Raw genomic sequence first — 24,277 nt, 5'->3', positions numbered from 1 at the left:
TAAACCATGCCTATTAATACTATTATGTATATATAACATCTTTTGTATTTCTGTTGTCAAAGCCTCACATATATAAAGCAAATACAACCTCCAGTATGTTACTGCTGGATCAGAATTTTATAATAATTTGTGAACCCACTAGCAGTGGTGCAGGAGGGAATCAGACTGAAAATAAGAGACACGAGACTAGAGTTTCTATTGAAATAAGACTACTTTATTTACAGAATACAGAATAGTAAGTTTGGTGCGGCACAGCGCAGGGATCTGATCATTGAGCCCATTTGCTGGTTGATGTGTTCCACTCAATGCAGTTGCCAGATCCACTAGGAATTGGGGGTTACAACTTTCAACAGAATTTTACCTCATCAGTTGTTACCACTGCTCTTGAATTAGAATTTTATCCTTTGTGGTTGTCAGGGAACTGCCATCGGAGAGTCAGGTGGTGGAAGGGCTCCAGGAGGCTAGGAGATCCTCGGATGCTGAGGAAGGAACCAGCAGGGGGAGAGAGAGAGTTCCCGCAGAAACTCAGTCGGAGGGATGGCTCCAAGATACTTCCAGTGAGAACAGCGGAGAGGTCTCAGGACCTCCGCTGGGGACGCCTACTCCGCGCAGGAAACTGTCACGTAGAGAATCCAGAAGGAGAGTTTCCGTTAAGGAACTCTTATGTTGGCGTAAATTCCGGAAGCGCCCACTAACGGATTCTGCCAGCGATTGAGGTAGCCATGCACCCATGGCTCCGCGGACTGGGAGAGTTTTAGAAACTGATTGCAGGAGTTGAGAACTCAACCATTTACGCACAAGCAGCCCCCTTAACCCATAACAGTGGTCAACCCAATTGGGTGGTTCTAAGATGGCTAAATTGTGAGTAAACTTTTGAGCCTTCCCCAAAGTTTTTATATTCCTGGTAAGAACTGTAATTTAGCATTTCCCTCCTGTGCAGCTGCATCCATTTTTCTTAAGTTCATGCAATTGCATAAAGTAAAACCAATGGGTAAAATAAATTCCAATCTTCATGGTTTGAAGCACAAAAGAGACTAAGATGAATGTAGGATTTCTTTTCAAAAACACTTCCTAATGTGGTAAAAATTGTTCCTTCTTACCCCAGTACTTTCTTTGCAGTATTACTAAGCTAAAAAGATTGTATGATTAGTGCACATGCTAATGGACAAATAAAATGTGATGATTACATGAACTTTTTGTTATGTAAACAGCTACTGCCGGGGCTGCGGAGAGAGTTTAATTCTCCCCCCACCTAGTCAGGATCCCAACTAAAATCACCTCCCAACTATCTGCAGATTCTTGAGTTGCGTTGCTCCTAGTAAAGTCAGAAGCTCTTGACCCTTTGGGTATTGGATGATTTAGGTCATAGATGTTCAGCCTGTGAAACAGATGGCACAGTTCACTGACAGGGACAAGATGAACTGTAGGCCTGACCATGACATAAGGCTGCACCCTTCTGCATTGTTCTGAGGCCTGTTCCTTGGCTCAGTAGACCAAAGGCAAAACCACATCAAGGCACCAAAGGATGCATATTCTAGAAATGATGTCAAATGGATAGCTACTTGTCAAACGGATGACCAATGTTTTATGTAAACTAGATTAGGAAGAGTTGCTTATTAAAAGGTGGCCTGTAATGGTGGTATTCAATTTATATATTCCAACCGATCACAAAGTATGTAAGGCCCCTTAATTTTAAGTGTGAGAGTTGCCCTAAAGCAGGCACATCCAACTCTCTATAGAGACTGCGATCTACTCCCAGTATAAAACTGGCAGTGATCTACTCATTGTCGTGTTTTGTTTTTTTATAGAGTGGAGGGCCCACAGTTGTTGAGCTTTGTGGGGGGGAGGACAGACCAGAGCTGTTGAGCTTTTTTATGGGGGGAAAGCCCAGAGTTGTTCTGGCAAATTTTCTTTGTGTTCTTTCATTTCAATAGGCAGTTTTGGGTAAATAGGGAAAAACAACAACTCAAGAGTTTTCCTAATTTCTTAAGGACATAATTGAAAATGCTAATCTATGTGAAGGTGGGTGACTACTGTGTCAGGATTGCAGTGTTTTTACAACTGCAAATGTTCTATGTGGATAGTTGTGTGTATGCAGGAAGCAAACATTTGTGCAAATGTCCAGTCTGACAGGATTTGCTGATGTAGTCTGAGTTTCGTTCAGTACAGAGGGTTGGATTCAGACTTGTTGCATTTAAGTTCCCAATGAAATCAAAGGGACAAGTTAACCATCACTCAGGTTCCACTTGCAGAAAGCATCCCAAAACAACAGTGGAATGCTGAGTAATCAGATGTGATTAGAACTCATCCTATATTTATTTCAAAATGTGTTCCTGTAGCATCACAAGGCGCTACTATAACTGATAGAGTATTGGTACTCTACAGCTCAAATTCCCGGCCTGAACTATGCACTTCTTGAGCACATGCGTTTTGCTTTGTGGTAATCCTGCTTTTGCGTCAAAGCCAGGATTAGAATGAACAAACAGGTGAGGAAGAAAGCAAAGCAAAGGGAAATTAAAATTAGAACAAGATCTTCTAATGTGCAAAACATAAGCCATCTGGGGATTTTAACTTGGTTTTAGATTCTTAGCTATTGGGGAGCTGCCCAGGATACTAGTGATTGCTAAGGATTGTAGAACACTGTAAATCTCCACACCAAATTGCACTAGAGAGGATTATTTAAAATTGCTCTAACAATTTAGATAAAGTTGTTATTAGTGTCTAATTAAACCAATTCTTAGATGTTGTGCAGAATGGACTCCTTTCCATTAGTGCATAAGTACTTCAGTATTCATGAAACCTGAGTGTGTACAAACTAGCCTACTTTACAAAGGGGAAATGAATATTCATTGCACTGCTCACTTCAGCCTCACACTCTGCCTATAGCTGGCATGTGGCTATCAGAAAGTTGCCATAAGGGAATGTAGGCCTCAAGCTCATAAGGGTCCTCACCTCTGATGCAATTCTCCCATGTTCTAGTCAAATTTCACAACATTTCTACTGCTTATAGCCACTCCAAAACCCGATATGGGAATTTTCCTGTTCCCCCAGTTCAAGCCTCTTCCAGTAGTTAAAATGGTGGTTGCTACTATTACTGCCCCTTCCATGTTGCTGTTTGTTCTTTTTGTGCTTAATTGCTAATTAGAGCCTATATGCCAATTTATTCCTGTATGTATAGGCACAAATACATGAGCCAAAATGAACTGCACAGTTTCACTGCTGACAATAGGGCCTATAGCAGGCCTGATTACCCTATGGCTGCCCAAATATTGTTGGCCTCCAGCTCCCATAAGCCCCAGGCAACAAGGCCAATGGTCACAGATGACAGGAATTATACTTCATCTGGAGGGCCTAGCCTACAGAGTTCCTTACAGCTGGAGCAGAAAGTGTTGGGTTAGTATGACAAAAACGAGGAGCTACACAGAGCATGTGAGCTTTTTCCGCACTGTTTATAAGCTTTTCATCCACCTGCTTTCTCCTATCTCCCTTCTCCTGGATCCACATCATAACAGCAAGGGACTTCCTTAGTCCAAGGTAGAAAAATTGCTTTTTCCTACAATGCTTTCTGAGTGATGCATTCCAATGACGGGTAGGACTTCCAAGACCCCCAGCACTTATGTCCACTTCTAAAGAAAGTGTCAATTAGATTAGCTTTTAAAATATGTATTCAAAGAGAATACAGCAACCCATCATATATTTTGAAAAACTAAAATTAACATTTGAAATCAGATTTGAAATCACTGGATTGAAAGATTCCAAACAGGTGCTTTCCCTGATTAAAATAGATTTTGTTGTAACCGTCATACAAGGATAGCCTTGCCATTTTGTTTAAAACCATACTGAACGCTGCAGCACAATGTTTTGATGCCATATGGAAACATCAAAATGCACAGCAGCTGCCAGCTCTTAAACCGAATAGATGGAAACTTTTCATGTTGGCTTGAGAAGTTTCCCAGTGGATTAATCTATGTAGCATCAAATCACCTCACAGTACCAACTCATTGTACTATAGGGGGTCACATGAGACAGAAATTACTTTCTTTTTGACTGCGTGAAACTCACTCATTGCCAATATTGTCACAAAATTCAGTATGCCATTTCTATATGCATGTTTCAGACACTATTCATTTTGTCCAAAACCATTTTTCTTTTGCAGCACATGATGGACTTGAGTCAAACAATGCTGTGTGCAATAAATCCCCCACCCCCATCTTGTATGCCTAGTATATAACGTGTCTCAAGAACACTGGTTATGACTAATTTCTACGAAACATGAGCTGGTAAATAAATGAAACTTGTGTACTTTTTAACACTAATATCCCTTTTAACAAGCAAGGATATTTGCTGCACTATAATTATTTGAATCTGGTTATCATAATAATGATATATTAACAGCTAGAGAATCTTTAATTTCTTAAATTACAAAATATGTGGAACAGACAGCACTGGGCTGAAATCTATTGCTTTTTTGTGTGGTGCGAAAACTTGTTACAATGGCTAATTATGGTTTGCAATTACTTTTTGAGCACTCTGTAATTTTGGTCTTAGATAAGGGTATAAAGGGAATTTTCTGCATATTCATATGCTGATGCTAGCTGCATTTCTTATAATATAACCTCAGCTATCTGTAACTTTCTTATCTAAATTTTCCCTGTGGGGAAGTGGGGGGGGGGGATATTCAAAGGAGCCTCTCCCATACCCTTCCTTCCCCAACTGCTGCTCAACAGCCCTGCTGGCAGTCAGATCTTACTATCTAGTACAGTAGTTGCTGCCACCACCTCTTTTTTAAAAAAGTCACCTACAGCCCTAGAAATGAGAGAAACAATGACTTTTAGAAGACATCTGAAGGCAGCCCTGTTTAGGGAAGTTTTTAATGTTTGATGTTTTATTGTGTTTTTAATATCCCGTTGGAAGCCGTCCAGAGTGGCCAGGGAGGCCCGGCTAGATGGGCGGGGTATAAGTAATTATTATTATTAGTAGTACTAGTAGTAGTAGTAGTAATTGTTAAAGCCAAGAATCCTGGACCAGCACACACCACGACTCCAACCAATCCTTTGCAATTTGCACAGAGCATAAAGCCAGCTCTCCAGCCCTCTGTTTCTTCCTGAGAATAAATCAAATTTCTGCTTTTACCACTCTGGCCTTTGACTTCCAATAGTCTGGAACCAAAGAGATCTACACATGTGAGGATTCCCAAAGCCTGAGGGGCAATCACACACAGACTCCACTAGCTCAACCGTGGAACTTTACTTAAAATAACAGGTGGGGAAAGCAGGCAACAGGTCAAACAGAATACAAAATAAATTGAGCACTGTGGCTGCACAACTAAACTACTCTTGGTAGGGCCAACCCACCCATGAAATGGGTGGAAGCAGCTGTTTTGGGTGGAGGAATCCTGCTGGGTGGTGCCCCTGCTGCTGCACAACTCTGGTAAGCAAGACTTTGGTGGGGGAGCGGCAAGGGAGGCAGCACCTTCCCATTTCTCCTCAGGCAGCAAAATGGGATGGGCTCCCCTGAATTCTGACCTGTCCACTTTTGTATACTAGATCTAGTCTGAATAGGCCATGAGGATAATCAACATCATGGTAGTTTGGAAGACATGGCCTAGATCCCTTGTAATGAGATGGAACAAAGCTGCAAGGGAACCTTGGCTTTTAAATGCTCTCTCTGCTGACAATGGTGGGTGTGCCCTCTGGCTCTTTCTAACCAATCAGAGCCAGAGCCAGTCAGTGAGTTAGCTTGGCTTAGAGAACTGGTGAACCCAGGAAACCAGAGTCTGTGTCACTTCCCGCTACAAGGAGATAATACTTATGGCTGAAATCCTATATGTTATGGATTTAAAATGTTTTCTTGGAGGGGGGGAACCAAAGTTATTTTAACCACTTTATCTAAAGCCCAGGTGTGTTCTCACTTACAGGGCAGAGGAGTGCTGTAGCTGGGGGAGTTTGCATTTCCCCACTCCCTTTCTGTCTCACGCTTCTGGTTTACACCAGCCCACCAACTGCTATTTGCCCTTCAAGGCAAAATATACAGGTACACATACGTCTTCCTCCACAGAGCTAAAAGTGACAGGGATATTTCAACCATGAAAATGCTGTGTGCAGAAGGATTGGCTGTGTCCTGCTATGCATTCTGAAATAGTCGGAAGGCTTGAGAAAGTACAAATGTTATAGATATGTCTTATTTGACACTTGAAACTTCTGCAGAGGATGTCCGCTTGCACACTGCCAAGAGGAAATGCATCTTCCCCAAAAGAGAGGGGACAAATTTGCATACATGGAAATTTAGAAATTACTATTGTTTAAATAGAAATACATAATACATCTCACCATGTTAGAGAAGACTGATCAGGTCTGCTATAAGTCCCCTGTTCTCCTTTCATTTACAAATTATATATAGTGGCTCTCTCACAGTAAATCTTCAAGCAGATCTTGGACAGTATCTGTTGAGGATGCCCTAGCTCTGAATTTCCTTAAGTTGTACAGCGGATTGGACTAGGATAGCCTACTGTCCATACATAAAATGAATGAGGACTCAGAACGAAAGGTGCTCTTTAAAGTGCCGAGTTTGAAACTACAATGAATCCACAGGGAAAACTGCTGTAGTCACTCCATGACTTCTGAAGCGTATGTACCGTGCTGACATGGGCTGGGAAGTTATCATCTCAGTGTGGGTAGAGGGGTGGTGAGAAAGCAGTCCTGGCATGCTTGCCTGTAATCAGGACTATCATTCCTAGTGTCAGACTTATAGTAGGAGTAATCTTTCTGCCAGACGGTGCGTTTCTAATTAGTCAAGAAGATTTTTGCATTTTGCTTCTGAATTACATTCTTGAACACATGCTTGCTTTTTAGATTTCCAATATAATGCCAGCTTTGTGTCTTTTTAAAAACATATTAGGCTTGCATCCTACCCCCAGCAATCGGGGTAGATGACTCATTTATACTTCAAATAAAACACTAAAGAAGAGTGCTTCTCTATAAGTTAGGGGTTCTCATTAGGAATACAGTATCATTGTTGCTCATTATTTAATGATCTATATGGTGGTCTACGGAACTAGTTTGTTCAATGCTGAATTATCCAGAGTAACGTTTTGTATGTTGTCCTGCTCAACCCTGTTAAATGAATCTTGTACTGTAAAGCAGCAACTGACTTCAGAGGAAAATTTGTTCTAGAAATAGAATGTATTGTGTCTTCGAACGCCTTTGATTTTCCTTCTACTTCAAACCACATTAACTTCACATTTTCCCCAACAGCACCATTGCTAGTAGAACATACTCAGTGTTTTCACTGCATTTTTGCCATTGAGTTTATGCTACTAAACAATGGGTAGCCAACTTGGCACCCTCCAGATGTTGGACTCCATCTCCCACCATCCTTGATCTTTGGACATGCTGTTTGGGGCTGATGAAAGTTAAGAGTCCAACAGCATCTGGACGGCCCAACATTGGCTATCCTTATACAGTGGTACCTCGGGTTAAGTACTTAATTCGTTCTGGAGGTCCGTACTTAACCTGAAACTGTTCTTAACCTGAAGCACCACTTTAGCTAATGGGGCCTCCTGCTGCAGCCGCGCCGCCAGAGCACGATTTCTGTTCTCATCCTGAAGCAAAGTTCTTAACCTGAAGCACTATTTCTGGGTTAGCGGAGTCTGTAACCTGAAGCGTACATAACCTGAAGCATATGTAACCTGTGGTACCACTGTAGTAAGAATGTAACAGATTCTCATACAAGCCTTCCAACTGGACATTAGATTTAGATCTTGTTCACCAGGATTTTGACAGCAAGGCAGATTATGTATTATTATTCTTTAGAAGGCCTATATCCCCACCAAACTTTGTATTGTGACAATTTTCCAATATATTAGTGATACAAAGTGGTTCTAGAAGCCAGCAGTATCAAGCAATCTCCTGTTGTCCAACTTGCTAACCTCTTTGATGATATTCATCAATACGGCATGCCAAATGCTGTTGTAACGCCGTGACGGCGTCACTCAACTGCTGGATGGTATGGGTCATGGTCTGGTTGTCCTGAGCCAAGGTCGCCAGCGTGGCCACCGGGTCGGCCATGGCTTCTGAATTACCCGAACACACCCCCAGGAAGGGGGAGTGCGGGTTGTGGCAGGAGCAAACTGTGCTAGGCCCGAGGGTTAATCCAAGCCACACTGTCCAGGTTCGGTCACGAATCCAAGGATTCCATGAGGAGTCAGTCCAACAGGGCCAAGGCAGGAAACCGGGCTAGGTCAGGCACAAGGTCTCAGGCAGGTTCCAGCAAGCAGCAATGTTGCTCCCGCAACCTGGGGCAGGGTCCGGCAGCCTTTTATCTCTGACGGGATAACAGCCGGTCCTGATCCCCCGGTGACTCACCTCCCTGTCTTGCCCGAAGGCGAGCACTTCTCCTGCGAGTACTCAGGTCTCTCCTTCTCTCAGACCTGAGTCTCTGCAACTCGGGAGATGTCGGTGGGTTACTAGACCCAGAGGCTGCCTCAGCCTCTCCTGACACAACTGGTAGTGGAGCAGCTGTACGTGATTGCACAGCAGAGGGCAACGAGGTAATCCTCACATCTATTTTTTTTTTTTATAATAATATTTATTAAATTTTTGTATAACCAATAAAAAACATACATAATAACATAATATTTTCCATTATCCACATTTCATTCTCAACTTTGGACTTCCTCACATCTCTTGTTCCTGCTTTCTAAACATAAATTTTACCAGCAAATTATTAACTTAGTTTAATTCGTATAATATAATTTTCCAATATTTAATATCTCAAATTTTGGGATTTAACATACTCTTATTGAAGCTTAATCATAAAATATTACTTATCCAAAATTTATCTTTTCATCTTCCAATTAAATTTAAATTTATATTCTTTATAACTAGTTTGTTGGAGCCGTGTTTTTGCTAATCTTACATCTTTCTTAACATTCATGCAATTTACAATATTTTTGTAGATAGTCCTTAAATTTCTTCCAGTCCTCCTCCACCAGTTCTTCTCCCAGGTCTCGGATTCTGCCAGTCATCTCCGCCAGTTCATTATAGTCTATCAGTTGCATCTGCCATTCTTCCAGTGTGGGTAATTCTTGAGTTTTCCAGCTTTTAGCGATGAGTATCCTTGCTGCTGTTGTAGCGTACATAAAAAAGGTTCGATCCTTCTTTTGCACACTCTGACCAACAATGCCCAAGAGAAAGGCCTCTGGTTTCTTAAGGAAGGTATACTTAAATACCTTTTTCAGTTCATTATAAATCATTTCCCAGAAAACCTTCACTCTAGGGCAAGTCCACCAGAGGTGAAAGAATGTTCCTTCAGCTTCTTTACACTTCCAACATTTATTATCAGACACATGGTATATCTTTGCAAGCTTGACTGGAGTCATGTACCACCTGTATATCATTTTCATAATGTTCTCTTTCAAGGCATTACATGCCGTAAATCTCAAACCTGTGGTCCATAACTTTTCCCAGTCAGCAAACATGATGTTATACCCTATATCCTGTGCCCATTTTATCATGGCTGATTTGACCGTTGGTAATCCTCACATCTAGAGCTAGGGCAGGCTCAGGCTCCTGACTCAGCCCTGCTGGTGCTTGTTGCAGGGGAACCTGTGCAGACTGGGGCTCTTCAGAATCAGGCCCCAGACTCAGTTCAGATGCCGCCTGAGGCAGAGGATCCGGTGCGGATTGAGACTCCTCCGGCTCTGAGTCTGAGCCCGAGTCCCAGGCCACCACACCTTTCTTGATTTCAAAGGTGGACAGATGGGGATGTTTTGAAGTGGCTTTCCTAAATGTCACATAAAGCAACAGGTTGCTCCAGACTGTTAGTTGCACAGAGTTTAAATTAAAAACAATAGGACTTGTCATGACTAACCATCCCCAGTGATTGGAACTGAAGTATGGTCCAACACAATGTCTTTTCAAGGGAAAAAAAAATGTTAATAGCTCGTGCGGTCAGTGCTGTTCTATATAGGATGGTTGGGGTGTGTGTGCAACAAGCATTGAAATGTTCCTGACATGCCCTCCCCTTAGCCCATAGGGCAAGTAGAGTAAATGTTATGAAGAACATTGTTCTGAAAGGCAACTCACCAAACTGTTTAATTGGACTGCAGACAAGCTATTGCTTTAGAATTCTGTGATGCATTCAGCTGGTCCTCCAGCAGCAAGGCTTAATAAAGCTTCAGTTTGTTCACAATACTGTTTAGAAACTGTTCTAGAATTGGCAGCGGTGCCCTTCATCCTCTGCCCTGGAAGCTCTTAATGCTTATCCCAGAATTGAGGACAGTTCTGTTTAGTGAATGGTAAAAAAAAGCAGTTTGTTGTTGCACAAAGGCACTTTCTTCTTACATTGTTTTCCTTCACTTGTTCCTTTCCAAGATCCATCCCTAAAATGTCCTAAGTTACTGTTTTCCTTCTGGAGCCACTTAATATGTGTTCTTCTTTCAGTAATATATGAATTATACATTGTGAAGGAATCCTCCATTTCATAGAATCATAGAATTGTAGAGTTGGAATTGTGTTGAACCAAAGGTGAACTGTTCCAGAAGCTCTGCAACACCATAGTGGTAGTCAAGATAACCCCGCAATTAACTGGCAGTTGTTGTAACAATGACCTCATATATGTTTATATTCACTTGCTTTAAGCTAATTGGACTGTTTTGATGTTATCTGTGGGACTGGAGTGCTGGGCTCTGAGCCCAGAAAGGGGAACTATCTTTATTTGCCACCTATGCCCTCATGAAGTGATATGAAGTCCTGGGCAAAGAGACTTTTGTGTATAAAGAATATATGAATGTTTGCTTAGCTGGAAACAAGCCATCTATTTGTGGCAGTGTCTGTCCCGTGCCTGTAAAGCCTGGGAGACCTGGTTGGCTGATTTGCCGTAAGTTTACACCTTCCTTTTAATACAGCACTAGAATTTATCACTCCTTTGATATCCCTGCATCCACTCACACAGGTTCTCCTTTGGCCCTGTGGTTCAAAACAGGAAGGGACCCTGAGGGCCATCTAGTCCAACTCCCTGCAACACAGGAATCTCAACTAGATCAAATTAACTTAAAGCTAAAGAACCACACGTAGGGAGGGCAAGATTGTCCTTCAACAGTTTGTACTTGTACAGCATATCTGGTCACTGTCCTCCCCACTATGGTGTGATGTATTTTATTTCTATTACAATAGTCTTCTGGCATTTTAAAAGACTAGCACTTTTATTATGGCACAAGCTTTTATAGATGATGTTCTGTCTCTACTGCCAGATGCCAGAGACAGTATGCCTTGGTGAATCACAAGGGAGGAGTGCAGTGTTGAACCCAGGTCCTTCTTGCAGACTTCCCATAGGCATTTAGTTGGCCAGTGAGAAGAGGATGCTCGATTAGATGGGCCTTTTGGTCCAGTGCAGCAGGGCTTTTCCTATGTTCTTATATCTTAAGAATGCTAAATGTTCTATTTGAACTATTGATAACAGGGGCTATATAAAGTAACTGGAGGACTAGTTACATAGTGGAGGTCACCCTGATAAGGTGGGTGGAGGGAAGTACTCTTAATTGAAAGTCTCAATGTTCACTGTGCAGAAGCATATTCCATCCATGGGCATACTGACTACATATGTAGTCATAACTACCAACAATCAGCCCCCAGTGGTGAACCATGTAGATCGGGTACAAGGTGGAGAAACAACATGGGTAAACTTTATGGCAGAGGTGGGGAGCCTGTGGCCCTCCAGATGTTGTTAACACTACAATTCCCATTGGCCTACCCCTGCCTTATGGGTAAAAAACAGGAAAACTCAGCATGAGGTTGCTGTCTAATTCCAACCTTTGTCAACTTTCTGCTCAACGCTAATGTGCCTGATGAAATTTGTATCTGATACCAAATGTTGTAGTGCCATTCATTTTTGAAATCATGGAATAAATATCATGCTTCACTCCATGGCCAGAATGTGGAGTTCCAAGCTTACAATGGGCATTTTTCCAATCTCCTCTCACACTACAGGCACTTGCACCCCTGCGAAGCTGCTCCTGGAATATTACACAAATGGCTGTTATTGGAAATACTGGTTAACAGTCATTCTTCCCCCTCTGCTCACTGTCCTGTCCAAGAAAAGAAGTGCTTTCAACTCACACAGAACTTTTTGGCTCCTGGACCACCACAAGCTAATACATGAAATTACTAGTAAAAAGCTACAGTCAAGAGGTCACTGTAATAAATGGGAAGTTGCTTCACTGGCTTGAAGCCTGCTGAAAAAGCATTTATATATGTGGAAGCACAGAAGGTACAACAGTCATTTTGCCAGATTTCTGTATGCTTAAGACTTTGAGTAATACGATTGCAATTGTTTTGCTAATTTTGTTTGCTAAGTATGCACACTCAAAAGCGTTGATGTTTATTTTTTCATAGTCCATCCTTCACCCTACGGGCTCAGGGCAGATTATGTATATAATAAAATTACAGAAAATGCTGTAAAATTCACAATGAAAAGACAATCAGAAATGGAAAACTATTATTTATGCCAGCTGGGGAAAAGTTGTATTATTGTGTCTAAATTCTAAGGGGGGACAAGTTGGATTTTCCATACAGTAATGACTGCATAGTAAGGTGACTGAGTTTACCCTGAGTGGGCAGAAAGTGCCAGATTTATGTATAGGCTAAGTAGGCTGAAGCCTTGGGCCTCTAAATCTAGGGGGCCTCCCCAGCCCGCCCACCCCCCAGCGGACAGTCTCCCCTCCCCCCAAATTGCAAACCCAAGACTTCATGCAAGGGCAGGACAACTCGGGCCCAGCAAATATGAGAATCAGGGCCAGCCAGTGGGGCCCAATTTTAAACTTGAGGGCCCAACTTGAATTTTTTTTGTGCGGCCCTAGTTCACAGCCAAAGTCTGCAAAATCTTAGAGATATAAATCCGTGTGCTAGGTCATTTTCACAAGGTCAGCAAAGCCATTCAGAAATCAGGCCTGTTATTGAGTTCTTGTGCAAGTTTGTACAGTTCACTTCTGGATTTTTTTAAGGAAAATTGGAGAAGATTTTGATGAGCTTGAGAAACAAAGCAAAAGCAACCTTGCCAAATGTTAACCACAAAACAAAGGAGACAAAGAGTGAGGGAACGGCAAAGAAATGACAGAAGTGCACCTGATGCCTTAGATGCACTTTAAGAGATAAGTTTAGGTTAAAATCATTTATTCCTATATTAGATGCACTTGAAGCCAATATAAAAAGAAGTACTGTGTGTACAGTGATATTGCACAATTATTTTCCATTCTTGCTATCCTGATAGCATCCAAGCAAGAAATTCAGCAAGGTGTTGAACTGTTGATGGAAGCATATCCAGAAGATATTCCTAATGTGGGAGCAATTTTGTGGCTATTTCTTAGCTTTATGGTCACTAACAGCTCGGGAAAGTAGTTTTTCAAGACTCAAAAGAATTAAAAATGAATTAAGGGCCATAATGTCTCAAGAGAGGTTGTCCGCATTCTGTACACTGAAAGTGACCAACTTAGACAAACAAATTTTGATGAAGTTTTCTGATGTCCTTTAGAGCAGTGTTTCCCAACCTTGGGCCTCCAGCTGTTTTTGAACTACAATTCCCATCATCCCCGACCACTGGTCTTGCTAGCTAGGGATGATGGGAGTTGTAGGCCAAAAACATCTGGAGGCCCAAGGTTGGGAAACACTGCTTTAGAGGAGAAACTGAATTGCAGAATTTTAAATACCCGTCATCATCCTTGGCTTCACTCAAGTGATCTTTTTCAAGAAATCGGCAGACTGTGGCAGAAGTTAAAGTCTTTTCTGTTAAACACTGCCATCTAGTGGTGAAAGATAAAACTACCCTTTTAAAACGGCAATAGTCTACCATTTCCTCTGGTTAAGAACATAGAGTTTAGTAAATGTTTATGAATTTTTGTCTTCTGAATTCATTTAAATATTTATGTATTTAATATAAATATATTATTCAATATTTTATTTAAAAATCAGAACTTTAAAAAAATCGCACTTCAAACATTTCTTTAAAATACCGCCTTCCCCTAGCTCCTCTTGCTATATTGTGCTGTCTTAAATCTTATTCCTGAAACTCTCTCCCAGCAAACTCCTTTGGTCTTAAAAACGCTTCAAATTATGTAAATTCCAACTGCTGACACACCTTTGAAAAACTACTTCTAGTTTATCCTACATTCCACAATCCTTTTCCACATTTCCATAAATGTCTAACCCTCTTTAGGCTGCAATCCTATACCCTCTTACCTGGTAGGAAGTCCCATTAAACGATTAGACTGCGTAGAATTGCACTGTTGGTAACCGAACTCTTTGATATCCTGCTGACTATCTCCTCCGTCTTTCTAAAACTCCAGAATAAAATATTTTTGTAAGTTTACTCAAATTATTAGCAACTTAACTTAGCAAAACAAAATTTCCTGCTTGATCATTTTTCATGTTGCAACTGTACTCCTTTTACTAGTCCATCCTCTAGTCTCACATTCCAAATTTATGCTCTGCTTTTATTATCTTTTTTATGTTAACTATTGCCCCTTTCCTTAGCTCAGAAAGGGCAGAGATTTGCTGGTAGTACAGAAGGAGGTCCAGAGGTAGCTCGAGCAAACTCCATTGAAGACAGGGAGAGGGAAATTATTTCCAGAAGCAGAATAAAGTAATAAAGTAGAATAAAGTAGCTAGCCAAACTGCTAAGGAAGGTGTGTCTTTTTAAATCATGTTTGAAATGATTTGAAGGCTTAGTGTCTTAGAAGGCTTAGTGTCTTTGGGCACAGGGAACATAAAATTGTATTATATTGAGGAGCAGTTTCTGCAAAGATGCACATTGGTACATAGAACCAGCCAGGTCACTATGGAATAAAGTTAGCCCAAAGGAGTTGTGTGACAGAAATTTATTTATTTTATTAAATTTATATCTCACCCTTCCTTCCAAAGGAACCCAGGAATATAAAAACAATGGCAAAACTTAGTATTAGGAGATATTTGTTTTCTTTTAGCTTAAATATATTCTGTAGGTTTTGCTTTTTGAAAGACAGAGGAAGTGACACATGATAAACCTTTCACAGCAGGGGAAGCCGGTATGGTTCCTGGTTGTTAAGAGCTGTAGTCCAGCAACATCAGCAGGTCACCACATTAGGTAGCTCATTAGTTACCTCTGTTTTGCACTTTATGAAACTATGATATTGCCCCTAGGTTACTAATAGTTAACCTAGACGTACTTAGCTAGGTTTTTTAGAAAGACAAGTGTCTATAAATCTCGTAAACAGAATTAAAATAACTGTAAAGGTAAATCTAAACATACTCTATCTGTCTATCTGGCCTCAGAAAATCCTTTGAGCCATCAGATCTGTGTATAACACTTTATAGAAGTATCCACAATCAGTTCATGATTTTCATCTTTGGCCAGATATTCTATTCACAATAACATAAACTGAGGCAATACTAGGCAAGAACATTGCAATATACCTTAGATGGAAGTAAGACATGGCAATGTTGTCAGTCTGCATCGTTTATTATAGAATCTACAAAAAGAAAAAGGAAATCTAGGATTAACATTTGGAAAAGTATTTTGTTGGTCCACCTTCATGCAAGATAATCTTCACATACAATCCTCATTCTTTGAAACTTCAGTGATTAAATTCATCTTTTTTTAAGAGTTGAATTCGTATTTATGTCTTAGCTTCAATTACCATTTTAATAAATTATTATCAGCTTCCTGAAATTCTTACTATTTTTAAATTTTATTTCTTAGACCTTATTTTATACAGCCTCTGTAGCACAACTTTTATATCAACCTCTGTAGCACAACTTGTACAGCACTGACTCGAATTAAAGTTGTAAGCAGTCAAAAATTTGGGCCAACATCAAATGTTACACTAAGAACTAAGCAACTGCCACCAACATGAGCTGTTACTACTACTGTATGTAGTTAGTAACTTGCAATGCTATTTTTCTAGAAATAGAATTGCCAGAACTCACCCTGAACACATCCCTTGTTCTCTTAAATGGTAATGGCACCCTCCTGAGATGTGCCAGAACTCACCCAAGAGGTGCCAGAACTGAGTTCCTCCTGAAAAAGAGCCCTGGTAATTTGACATTTCTACATATACCTTGTCAAGGAAGAAGCTAAGTTAAGATATCATATTCCCCCCTTTCTTTTCCTCCCTTCCTCCCACTCCAAAATAGTAACTCAGCAATTTATACTGCAAACTCCTTGTGCGAGATTTTGAAGTATAAGAAGCTGTGCACACTAAGACTAAAGGTAAAGGTAAAGGTACCCCTGCCCGTACGGGCCAGTCTTGACAGACTCTGGGGTTGTGCGCCCATCTCACTTAAGAGGCCAGGGGCCAGCGCTGTCCGGAGACACTTCTGGGTCACGTGGCCAGCATGACATCGCTGCTCTGGCGAGCCAGAGCCGCACACGGAAACGCCGTTTACCTTCCCGCTGGTAAGCGGTCCCTATTTATCTACTTGCACCCGGAGGTGCTTTCGAACTGCTAGGTTGGCAGGCGCTGGGACTGAGCAGCGGGAGCGCACCCCGCCGCAGGGATTCGAACCGCCGACCTTTCGATCGGCAAGTCCTAGGCGCTGAGGCTTTAACCCACAGCGCCACCTGCGTCCCCTGCACACTAAGACTACAGTGCTGTAAATAATAGCTTTCTCTCTCAGCTAAATGTTATCCTCCTAGCATGGCAATTTTAAAGCATTTTGCAATTTGCTGCTTCTTAAAGGATCACACATTTTTCTAATACTTCAACTGTCACATTGGAGGCTGTTTGAGAAGTTTCCAAATTACCCCAGCTTTGGAATTCAACCGTGCAGAAGGTATGAAAGACAAAAAACCCAGCTAGCTAGTGGATGGGCTCTGCTTGGTTTGTGGATGCTCTTTATGCTGCAAATATTTGTTAGTCTGGACACAATTGTTCTGGGTTTATTCAGCCACCCAAACCTAAAATGTCCAATTGACAAAATAGGGTAGATTGTGGGTCAACAAGTCACTCTCCCAAGCTGGGTTCTAAATAGTGAGGCACACAAGTCTCTGGCTTCATACCAAGTGGGCTGCAATAGTATTTTGACATGGAACCCATGGGTCACCCCCCCCCCAGCCAGTTAAGCTAAGCAAGGTGCCAGGCTTTTGAAAGGAGGTGCAAGGCTCTGGCAGGGTCTTAGAGCTCTCCCACCTCCTTCACAAAGCTGGAAAAGTGCTCAATATGCCTTAGGAAGAAGAAAGGACTCTAAGACCCTGGCAAGAGCCCTTATGACTCCTGCCCATAGCCTAGCCTAGCACCTCATTTACCCAGCTTTGGGAAGGCAGTGCAAGGACTGCCTCCAACATTCTCTATCAGTGTATGTAGAGGAGCAGAATTTTAAATAGTAATAAAATTTCTGAAACTGGCAGGTTAGCTCATTTATATATTTCATAACTGAGATTCAACTACACTTTAATTTGGTTTACATTCATGCCAATGCAAAACTGATAAAATGTAACTGTTCTAATCGAGATGTTTATCAGGAAATGCTGATGTGGCACCTGTGGGCACACATGCTTTCCCTGGTGCCTCCCTTGCTGAAAATCCAAATTCTACTGGAGTTTTCAGTACTGGTTTTAGTGCTTGGTTGGTGAAGGCTAATAGCCAGGAAATGTTTTAAGCAGCAGCAGCAGAAAAATACATGAAAAATCCACTTTCGAAGGCAGCACCTGTCACGAGTGCTAAATCCAGACAAACAGAGTTAAGCTAAGGTTACCAGATTTTTTTCAATGAATCCAGGGACAAAATAGATGGATTTTGTCAGGAGACTGATTTGTAAATCCGGGGACTGTCCCCGGGAAACGGGGACATCTGGTAACCTTAGGTTAGGCCAGTGGTAGAACAGAGAATTTACAGTACAAGCAAAAGGAAATGCTGTTGACTTCCATGCGGGCTTTGGAAGCAAAACTGAACTTCCACTCTTGGCGTTTGCCAGGGAGCCTGCGGAACTCACATCGCCTGCCTTCTCCCTCTTAACCTCAAGTGTAGGTGGCCTACCACGAGGGTCGGTCCACGTGCTAACAACTTTTCCACGAAAAAACGTAACGTGCGAGCTGGCCCTTAAAAACACTTCTGTGATGTTAGAGAGGGGGGAAACTCCGTTTTAGATCATATGTGAAGAACAAGCGTGTAGCGAGGTGCGTGTGTGTAATGCTCAGAAACGGGGTGGAGGGGGGATATTTGCCACGACTTACTCCGGCGGAGATAGGCAGGCACTACTATTAGCCGGGAAGAGCAACGAAATGGACCCACTGCGGCGGAAAAAAAACCCGACTCCTGCATGTAAGGATTTCCATCCAATATTGGCGCGTCCTCATCCGCCAGTCATGAAGCGGAGCCGATTTCAACACATTCCTTTTCGCTTCGCCCTACGCGGCAAGCTCGGCTCTAGGCTTCCTCAGCAGCGGCTGCCGTTCCCCTCCTTTCCCAGCCGGCCTGAGGCGGCGCCGCTGCCCGACAACAAATCCTCGCCGGGTAGGCCTTCCCTCTGCGCGCATGCGCCGTAGCGCCAGGAAGCAAAAGACAGGCCTTTCTTTACCACCCTCGTCTCTCGCCCTTCGCTGCCTCCGAGACGACGACGCGGCCGCCGCCATGCCGAAGCTGAGCAAGGAGTCGAAGCAGCGCCTGCAGCACTTGTTCAAGGGCGGGCAGTTTGCCATCCGGTGGGGCTTCATCCCGGTAGTACTCTATCTAGGTCAGTCCTGAGCCGGGGGAGAGCAAGTAGGTTGCCGCGGGCGGCTTGGTCACGGGAGACTCGGTATACTCTGGCTTGAGGCAGGCGGCGGGGGCGGGGCGGGGCAGCTTCCCGAACCGTTAACGGTCCGTTAACGGTCTTCCCGTCAACGGCTGTTTAGAGCGCGCGCGGCGCGGCTTCTTGGAACGCGGCGGCGACAGTGACGCAACCGGCGAGTCACGTGGCCGATTCCCCTCAGCTCCTCGTGATTAGCGGGGAGAGTTCCCTGTGGGGCAGAAGCAGCTCATTGCCCTTGTCCGCTTCCGTTCCCTGAACCCAAATTCTCCGCTTCACAGCTCACTTTAGCGCTGGTAGTTTCGGATTTAACCTAGAGAAAAGGCAAGCAGGCTGCATCGTGAAAGCCCTTCTGTTTTTTCTTTCCTTTCCTAGTACTCGTTAGAAGGCGAGCTTGTGTGAATATGGTGATAGAAGGATCTCCTGTGACCTTCAGTGTTTTCCAAACTCGGTCTCCAGCTGTTTTCGGACTAGAATTCCCATCATCCCTGACCTCACTGGTCTTGCCCGCTAGGGATGATGGGAGTTGTAGTCCCAAAAACAGCTGGAGACCCGAGTTTGGGAAACACTGCTTCAGACTGTCTGTGGGCGACACAACTGTTGGATGCTCTTGTGCGCTGAAAGTTATAACACCTTGCAAGAAGAAATTATTATATCCAGCAGTAAGCTGGGCTACATTTGTCTCTCTGGTGTGCTAGCTTTCTGCTTGAGTGAGCTGAATGGAGGAATGGGTGAATAATCACCGACAATCTCCCCACCGCAGTTTGCAAGACAGACAGATTATGTGAACTCCTAAATGTGTTTAAGCATGACACAAAGGTAAACATGGTTAAAATTGCTCACAGGTGTGTTATTTCTTTTGTGGTATCAGGAGTTTGCTTAGAAGTCAGCAGATTTCTGAAAACTAGAGGCCAATTTTTAGAATGTTCTTAGAATTTCCCAGGCCAAGCTCAATTAGTTCAGCAATGATTCTGTTCTATGAAGTGTCATTGACAACTTCTTTTTCATTTGCTGGGAAATAAATTATTCCATTATCCATGGGCCTGTTGTGCAGGACATTTCTTACTGAATTCCATTAACAATGCAGTAAAGTCCTATTTATTAGTAAGATCAGAGACTGTCTTTCTCTGTCTGGTGGATTTGGTGGGCAACATACATCATGCCACAAAATAAGGACTGTTTTAGATGTCAGAGATACTTTTCTTTAGAAGAGTATTATTTCTTCCCAGGCAGATTATCAGTGCAATTCTAACTTGGAATCTATCTAAATCCTAATACATTTAATGGTGCTTACACTCAGGTAAGTATGGGGTTAGGCTTGCAGCCCAAGTCACCTGCTGGTGCAGAGGAGTGGGGTTTTCAATGTGTGTTGCTGAGCACGCAATAGAATGGACCCCTTTCTTTGCACTTCTACTTTATGGCATGTTGCGGTACGGAGTGCAGGAGACTGTATCAAAGTGCAATGCTATCTATTACATTACTGTGGCTAGTCATGTGTGCATTAATTCTAGAAATATTTATTATATGTAAAAGCAATAATATATTCATGATATAAACTGACAGATACATTGTTTGTAACTAGGATTTAAGAGAGGTGCAGATCCTGGAATGCCTGAGCCAACCGTTCTGAGGTATGTTTTCACTAGTTAATACCTCAGCAGAAATAATGCCTGCTAAAGGAGAAAATAGAACATGTGCTTTGTGATTAACTTGGAGGGGAGAGTTTGAAACTTATGCTACAATCCTACACTCACTTACCTAAGAGTAAGTCCCATTCCATTTATACATCTCTTACACGTGCACTTACAGAAATATCACACAAATTATATTTTAACTGTTGCTATATTCTCATGTAAGGTGTAGGTCAGGATTTGGTGCTACCATTTTTTAATTTAAGGGACACACCATAAGAAGGAAATGTTCTATCTTTTGGTTGCTGACTTAAGTATATCATCAAAAGATATGACCTGATTGTGTCAAGTCCTCTTTCTCTTGGAATGAGCTTGCTTCAGTAACATTACAAACCAAGAATTGGTAACCATCAAATGATTTAAACACCGACAGCTTACCCTGCTTGAAACTGAATTTTTAAAAAGGCAGTGTATGTTGTTTGTTGTTTGATCAATGTACAAGGCATAGGCCTTCTGTTTCATTTTGTTGTTGCCTGATGGCACTAATAAGACCTCGTGGAAAATATGAGTGGTTACATATTAAGGGTTGGAATGAGGTGGAGAGTAGGAGCCTAATAAAACTAGACTAATAAAGCCTAATAAAAAGCCTAATAAAGCCTAATAAAACTAATCCACTCTGAAGCCTAACAGTTTGTTTTCCAAACAGACTGTTAGGCTTCAGAGTGGATTAGTGGGAGAACCTTTTTTTTTTTTTTTTTTTTTTTGCTGTTGCTGAGGCATGAATAAGTATAAAGTTTATGAATGACTACTAATGTTACTCCTACTGAGAGTAAGTCAATTTAAATCAGTGGACTTAAGTCAATTGATTTCAGTTGGTCTGTTTTGAGTATGATTTAGTTGTATATGACCAGTCAGAATCTACCTTCCAGGTATTGGTGGACTCCCACCATTCCTGGGCTGATATGAGTTAAAGTCCAACAACATCTGAAAGGTGACAGGTTCTCCACCTGTGTCCTATGTGATCTCAGAGGTGGTTTAAAATTTGCTGGTTTTTTTGTTTTGTTTTTTAAATTCAAAACAAACCAGACTGGCAGAAGGACTTTCCTTTCTTATAAAATTCTGGAAGTAATAGAAAAAACCATTGAAGCTTTTCATTAATTTCTCCTTGCATTTATGGTGCTTCTGCATGGTGACACTTTATTGTATGGATGCTACTGAGAATTGGCATTAATGTAACATTTTATCATTTAATATTCTACTGTCTGACTGCTGTCTGACTGCTGTTTAGACTCCTGTAATTAAACTGTCATGTAAAATCCCATTGTCTGTTTAAAAAATCTGCAGGTGATCAATTTATTCAATTTTATGTCTTGTCATCTGCCTGTGTTTTTGCATTTATGAGATTTAAAAGATAAAATGCATCCTCTTCTTAATACAAGACTTTCTTGTATTATCCAGTATGTTTAGGATATACAATTAAATGAGACTTGTTCTGTTAAGTGAAGTGCATGATGCCCAAATTGGCTTTGTTGGATTGTATGCAGCATACAGTGGTGCCCCGCAAGACGAACGCCTCGGAAGACGGAAAACCCGCTAGACGAAAGGGTTTTCCGTTTTGGAGGCGCTTCGCAAAACGAATTTCCCTATGGGCTTGCTTCACAAGACGAAAGTGTCTTGCAAGTTCCTGCGGGGTTTTTCCCTCTCCCCCCCCCTTTTCCTAAGCCCTAAGCCGCTTATCAGCTGATCCGCTGATAAGCCGCTTATCAGCTGATCCGCTAAAAGCCGCTAAACCGCTAATAGCGCTAATCCGCTAAGCTGTCAATGGGCTTGCTTCACAAGACGAAAAAACCGCTATACGAAGAGCCTCACGGAACGGATTAATTTCGTCTTGCGAGGCACCACTGTACATACAGACACCCCCAATACACATGTACTCGCCAAGCATCCAGCACACTAACCACACTTGCATTTACATAATGTGCACATGCGAACACCCCTCCCCACACTCACTGCATATACAGCATATCCCCCCCACTCATACAGCACATACATTCACCAGGCACAGATACACACAACTGGTGTGTTTCCAGCATTCCCCACTCAAGTGCCTTAGAGCTTCTTCCGACACTTTGGGATCACTGTTTTTGGTGACTGGGACCAAAGTGCTATTAATTTCTGCACTAAAACATGGGGTTTCCATTACTGTGGCCTGAACCAACATGTGATATTAAATCATTCATTCATTCATTTAGATGTGTCACACATATTTGAAATGGTCAACACATTTAAGAAGTCTTTGTAGTAGTAATGAAATGGGTTGGGAAGGGAAGGGAAGAATGTGCTCCCCTTTAACTATTTTATATTTTTGTCAGTCCTTGGAATCTTGAAGACCAGTGGATGGGCAGAGAGAAAAAATGGATGTGATCATAGTGTTTACTATTTTGGGGGATAGTTTAGTAGCATAATTGGGGTGGACACTGACAGTGAACTCTTATGTTTACTCAAAAACTGGGACTTAATGGGACTTACTCCTAGGTAAAATGGCAGCCTAAATACACAATATCATAAAGTTGCTTGGGATTAAAATGTGTGTAAATGAGATGAAGCATTGAGAAGATGCCACCAATTTCTTGTTTGTGGCTTGAACCATATTATTTAGTACCTAAATAATCTTGCTGACTTTTAAAAGCAGAAACTGCCTTTCTAGCTATTATATGGCCTTTCCAACCAGTCAACTGAGCTGACTATCATAACTTCAGTCGCTTATGATGTTACATGTTTCATCTTTGATTTCACCCTGGTATGAGTGATAATAGATAGAATAATATCTAGAATTTTATTTCTAGAGTCCCTGATGGATTGCCAGGTTCCCTTGAAAATAATGGTTGGGATTGTGAGCATTTTTGGAGAGCAGTGTAATATGGATAAGCCTTAATATTACTTGTCTGTGTCAATATAGGTTACTTTCAAGATCAGTCATAATATTACAATTTCTTTAAGCCACCTCAGAATTGCACTGAAAGAATGTGACAGTATACTAAGAAAGAAAGAAAGAAAGAAAGAAAGAAAGAGAGTGAAACTAGAAGGCAGATAAAATACCCCCAAATGTATTCTACAGTCACATGAGTGTTAATTCCATCTTATATGGTTGGGTGCATTTAGCACTTTAAATATGATGGTGTTCCTAATGGCCACATCAGTATCTGTTATGTATTGATGATTGAATTCAAACCTTAATCCAAGCCTAAACCCCACCTCTGTCACTGTTGGGTAGCCTAAGCTGACTATCCCTCAGCTGCAGGTGATTATCAGAGTGGAACTGAATAAAGTATCCCTAGTCTCTTCTAATGATTCTACATTTGCTCTGTTCTGTTAATTAATATGGCTTACTTGCATCTACACTGGCTGACCTTCCACGGTTGAATACGTTATTGAATGTGTAAAGCTGCAGCTCTGTACTCAGTTACATAATAATTACAACATTGAAATCAACAGGACTTGCTTCTCATTAGACATGTATAGAACTGTGCTGTAAGTGACAAAGTTGTACTTTTTAGTATTTCTTGAAAGAGCTGTTCTGCTGGTAACAGCATTATAAGAGTTGTGATCAACTTAATTTTTTCCCCTTTTTTCTTCCTCCACCTCTCTTAGTCTACTATGGGGATGAAGGAGTTAACCACAGCATTATGGAAGCCGGCTGCTGAGCAGGAAAAAAGGATGGAGATGCATGCATTCCAAAGGCTAGGAAAAACAACACTGAGCTATGCCACTGGCAAGCAGACTTCCCTTACAACATGGAATATGCTTACAACATAATGGAATTTCCATCTGTCTAATTTATTTGTGTTACACTTTCATTTTTCCCCTTTAGAATAAATATTTTGTCTGAAA

At 41.8% G+C, this 24,277-nt stretch overlaps 1 protein-coding gene and 1 long non-coding RNA gene across 3 annotated transcripts; one reads left to right on the top strand and one right to left on the bottom strand.

The window, feature by feature from the left end:
• Positions 1 to 13,665: 13,665 nt before the first annotated feature.
• Positions 13,666 to 18,331, bottom strand: LOC307199848. Of its 2 annotated transcripts, none has more exons than XR_013832232.1 (4): positions 18,202 to 18,331; positions 15,444 to 15,499; positions 14,232 to 14,332; positions 13,666 to 13,795 (listed from the first exon to the last, which is right to left on the bottom strand). It is a non-coding gene; the product is annotated as an uncharacterized lncRNA (long non-coding RNA). The 2 variants fall into 2 exon arrangements; XR_013832233.1 differs by having other exon boundaries at positions 14,232 to 14,326.
• Positions 18,332 to 18,487: 156 nt separating this feature from the next.
• Positions 18,488 to 24,277, top strand: TOMM7 (translocase of outer mitochondrial membrane 7). The gene is made up of 3 exons (XM_079947972.1): positions 18,488 to 18,701; positions 20,338 to 20,386; positions 24,038 to 24,277. Exons 1-3 carry the CDS (start codon positions 18,503 to 18,505, stop codon positions 24,051 to 24,053), a joined length of 264 nt encoding a protein of 87 aa, XP_079804098.1. The 5' UTR covers positions 18,488 to 18,502; the 3' UTR covers positions 24,054 to 24,277.

This window comes from Podarcis cretensis, assembly GCF_951804945.1.
Source record: "Podarcis cretensis genome assembly, chromosome: 12".
Lineage (NCBI taxonomy): Eukaryota > Metazoa > Chordata > Lepidosauria > Squamata > Lacertidae > Podarcis > Podarcis cretensis.
Note: the sequence above shows the minus strand (reverse complement) of the source record. Positions and strands in the feature narration are given on the sequence as shown.

Coding starts and splice junctions, on each gene's coding strand:
- TOMM7 (XM_079947972.1), top strand. CDS start 18,503: ATGCGCCGTAGCGCCAGGAAGCAAAAGACAGGCCTTTCTTTACCACCC. Junction 18,702..20,337: donor CCCGGTAGTACTCTATCTAG/GTCAGTCCTGAG, acceptor GTTTGTAACTAG/GATTTAAGAGAGGTGCAGAT.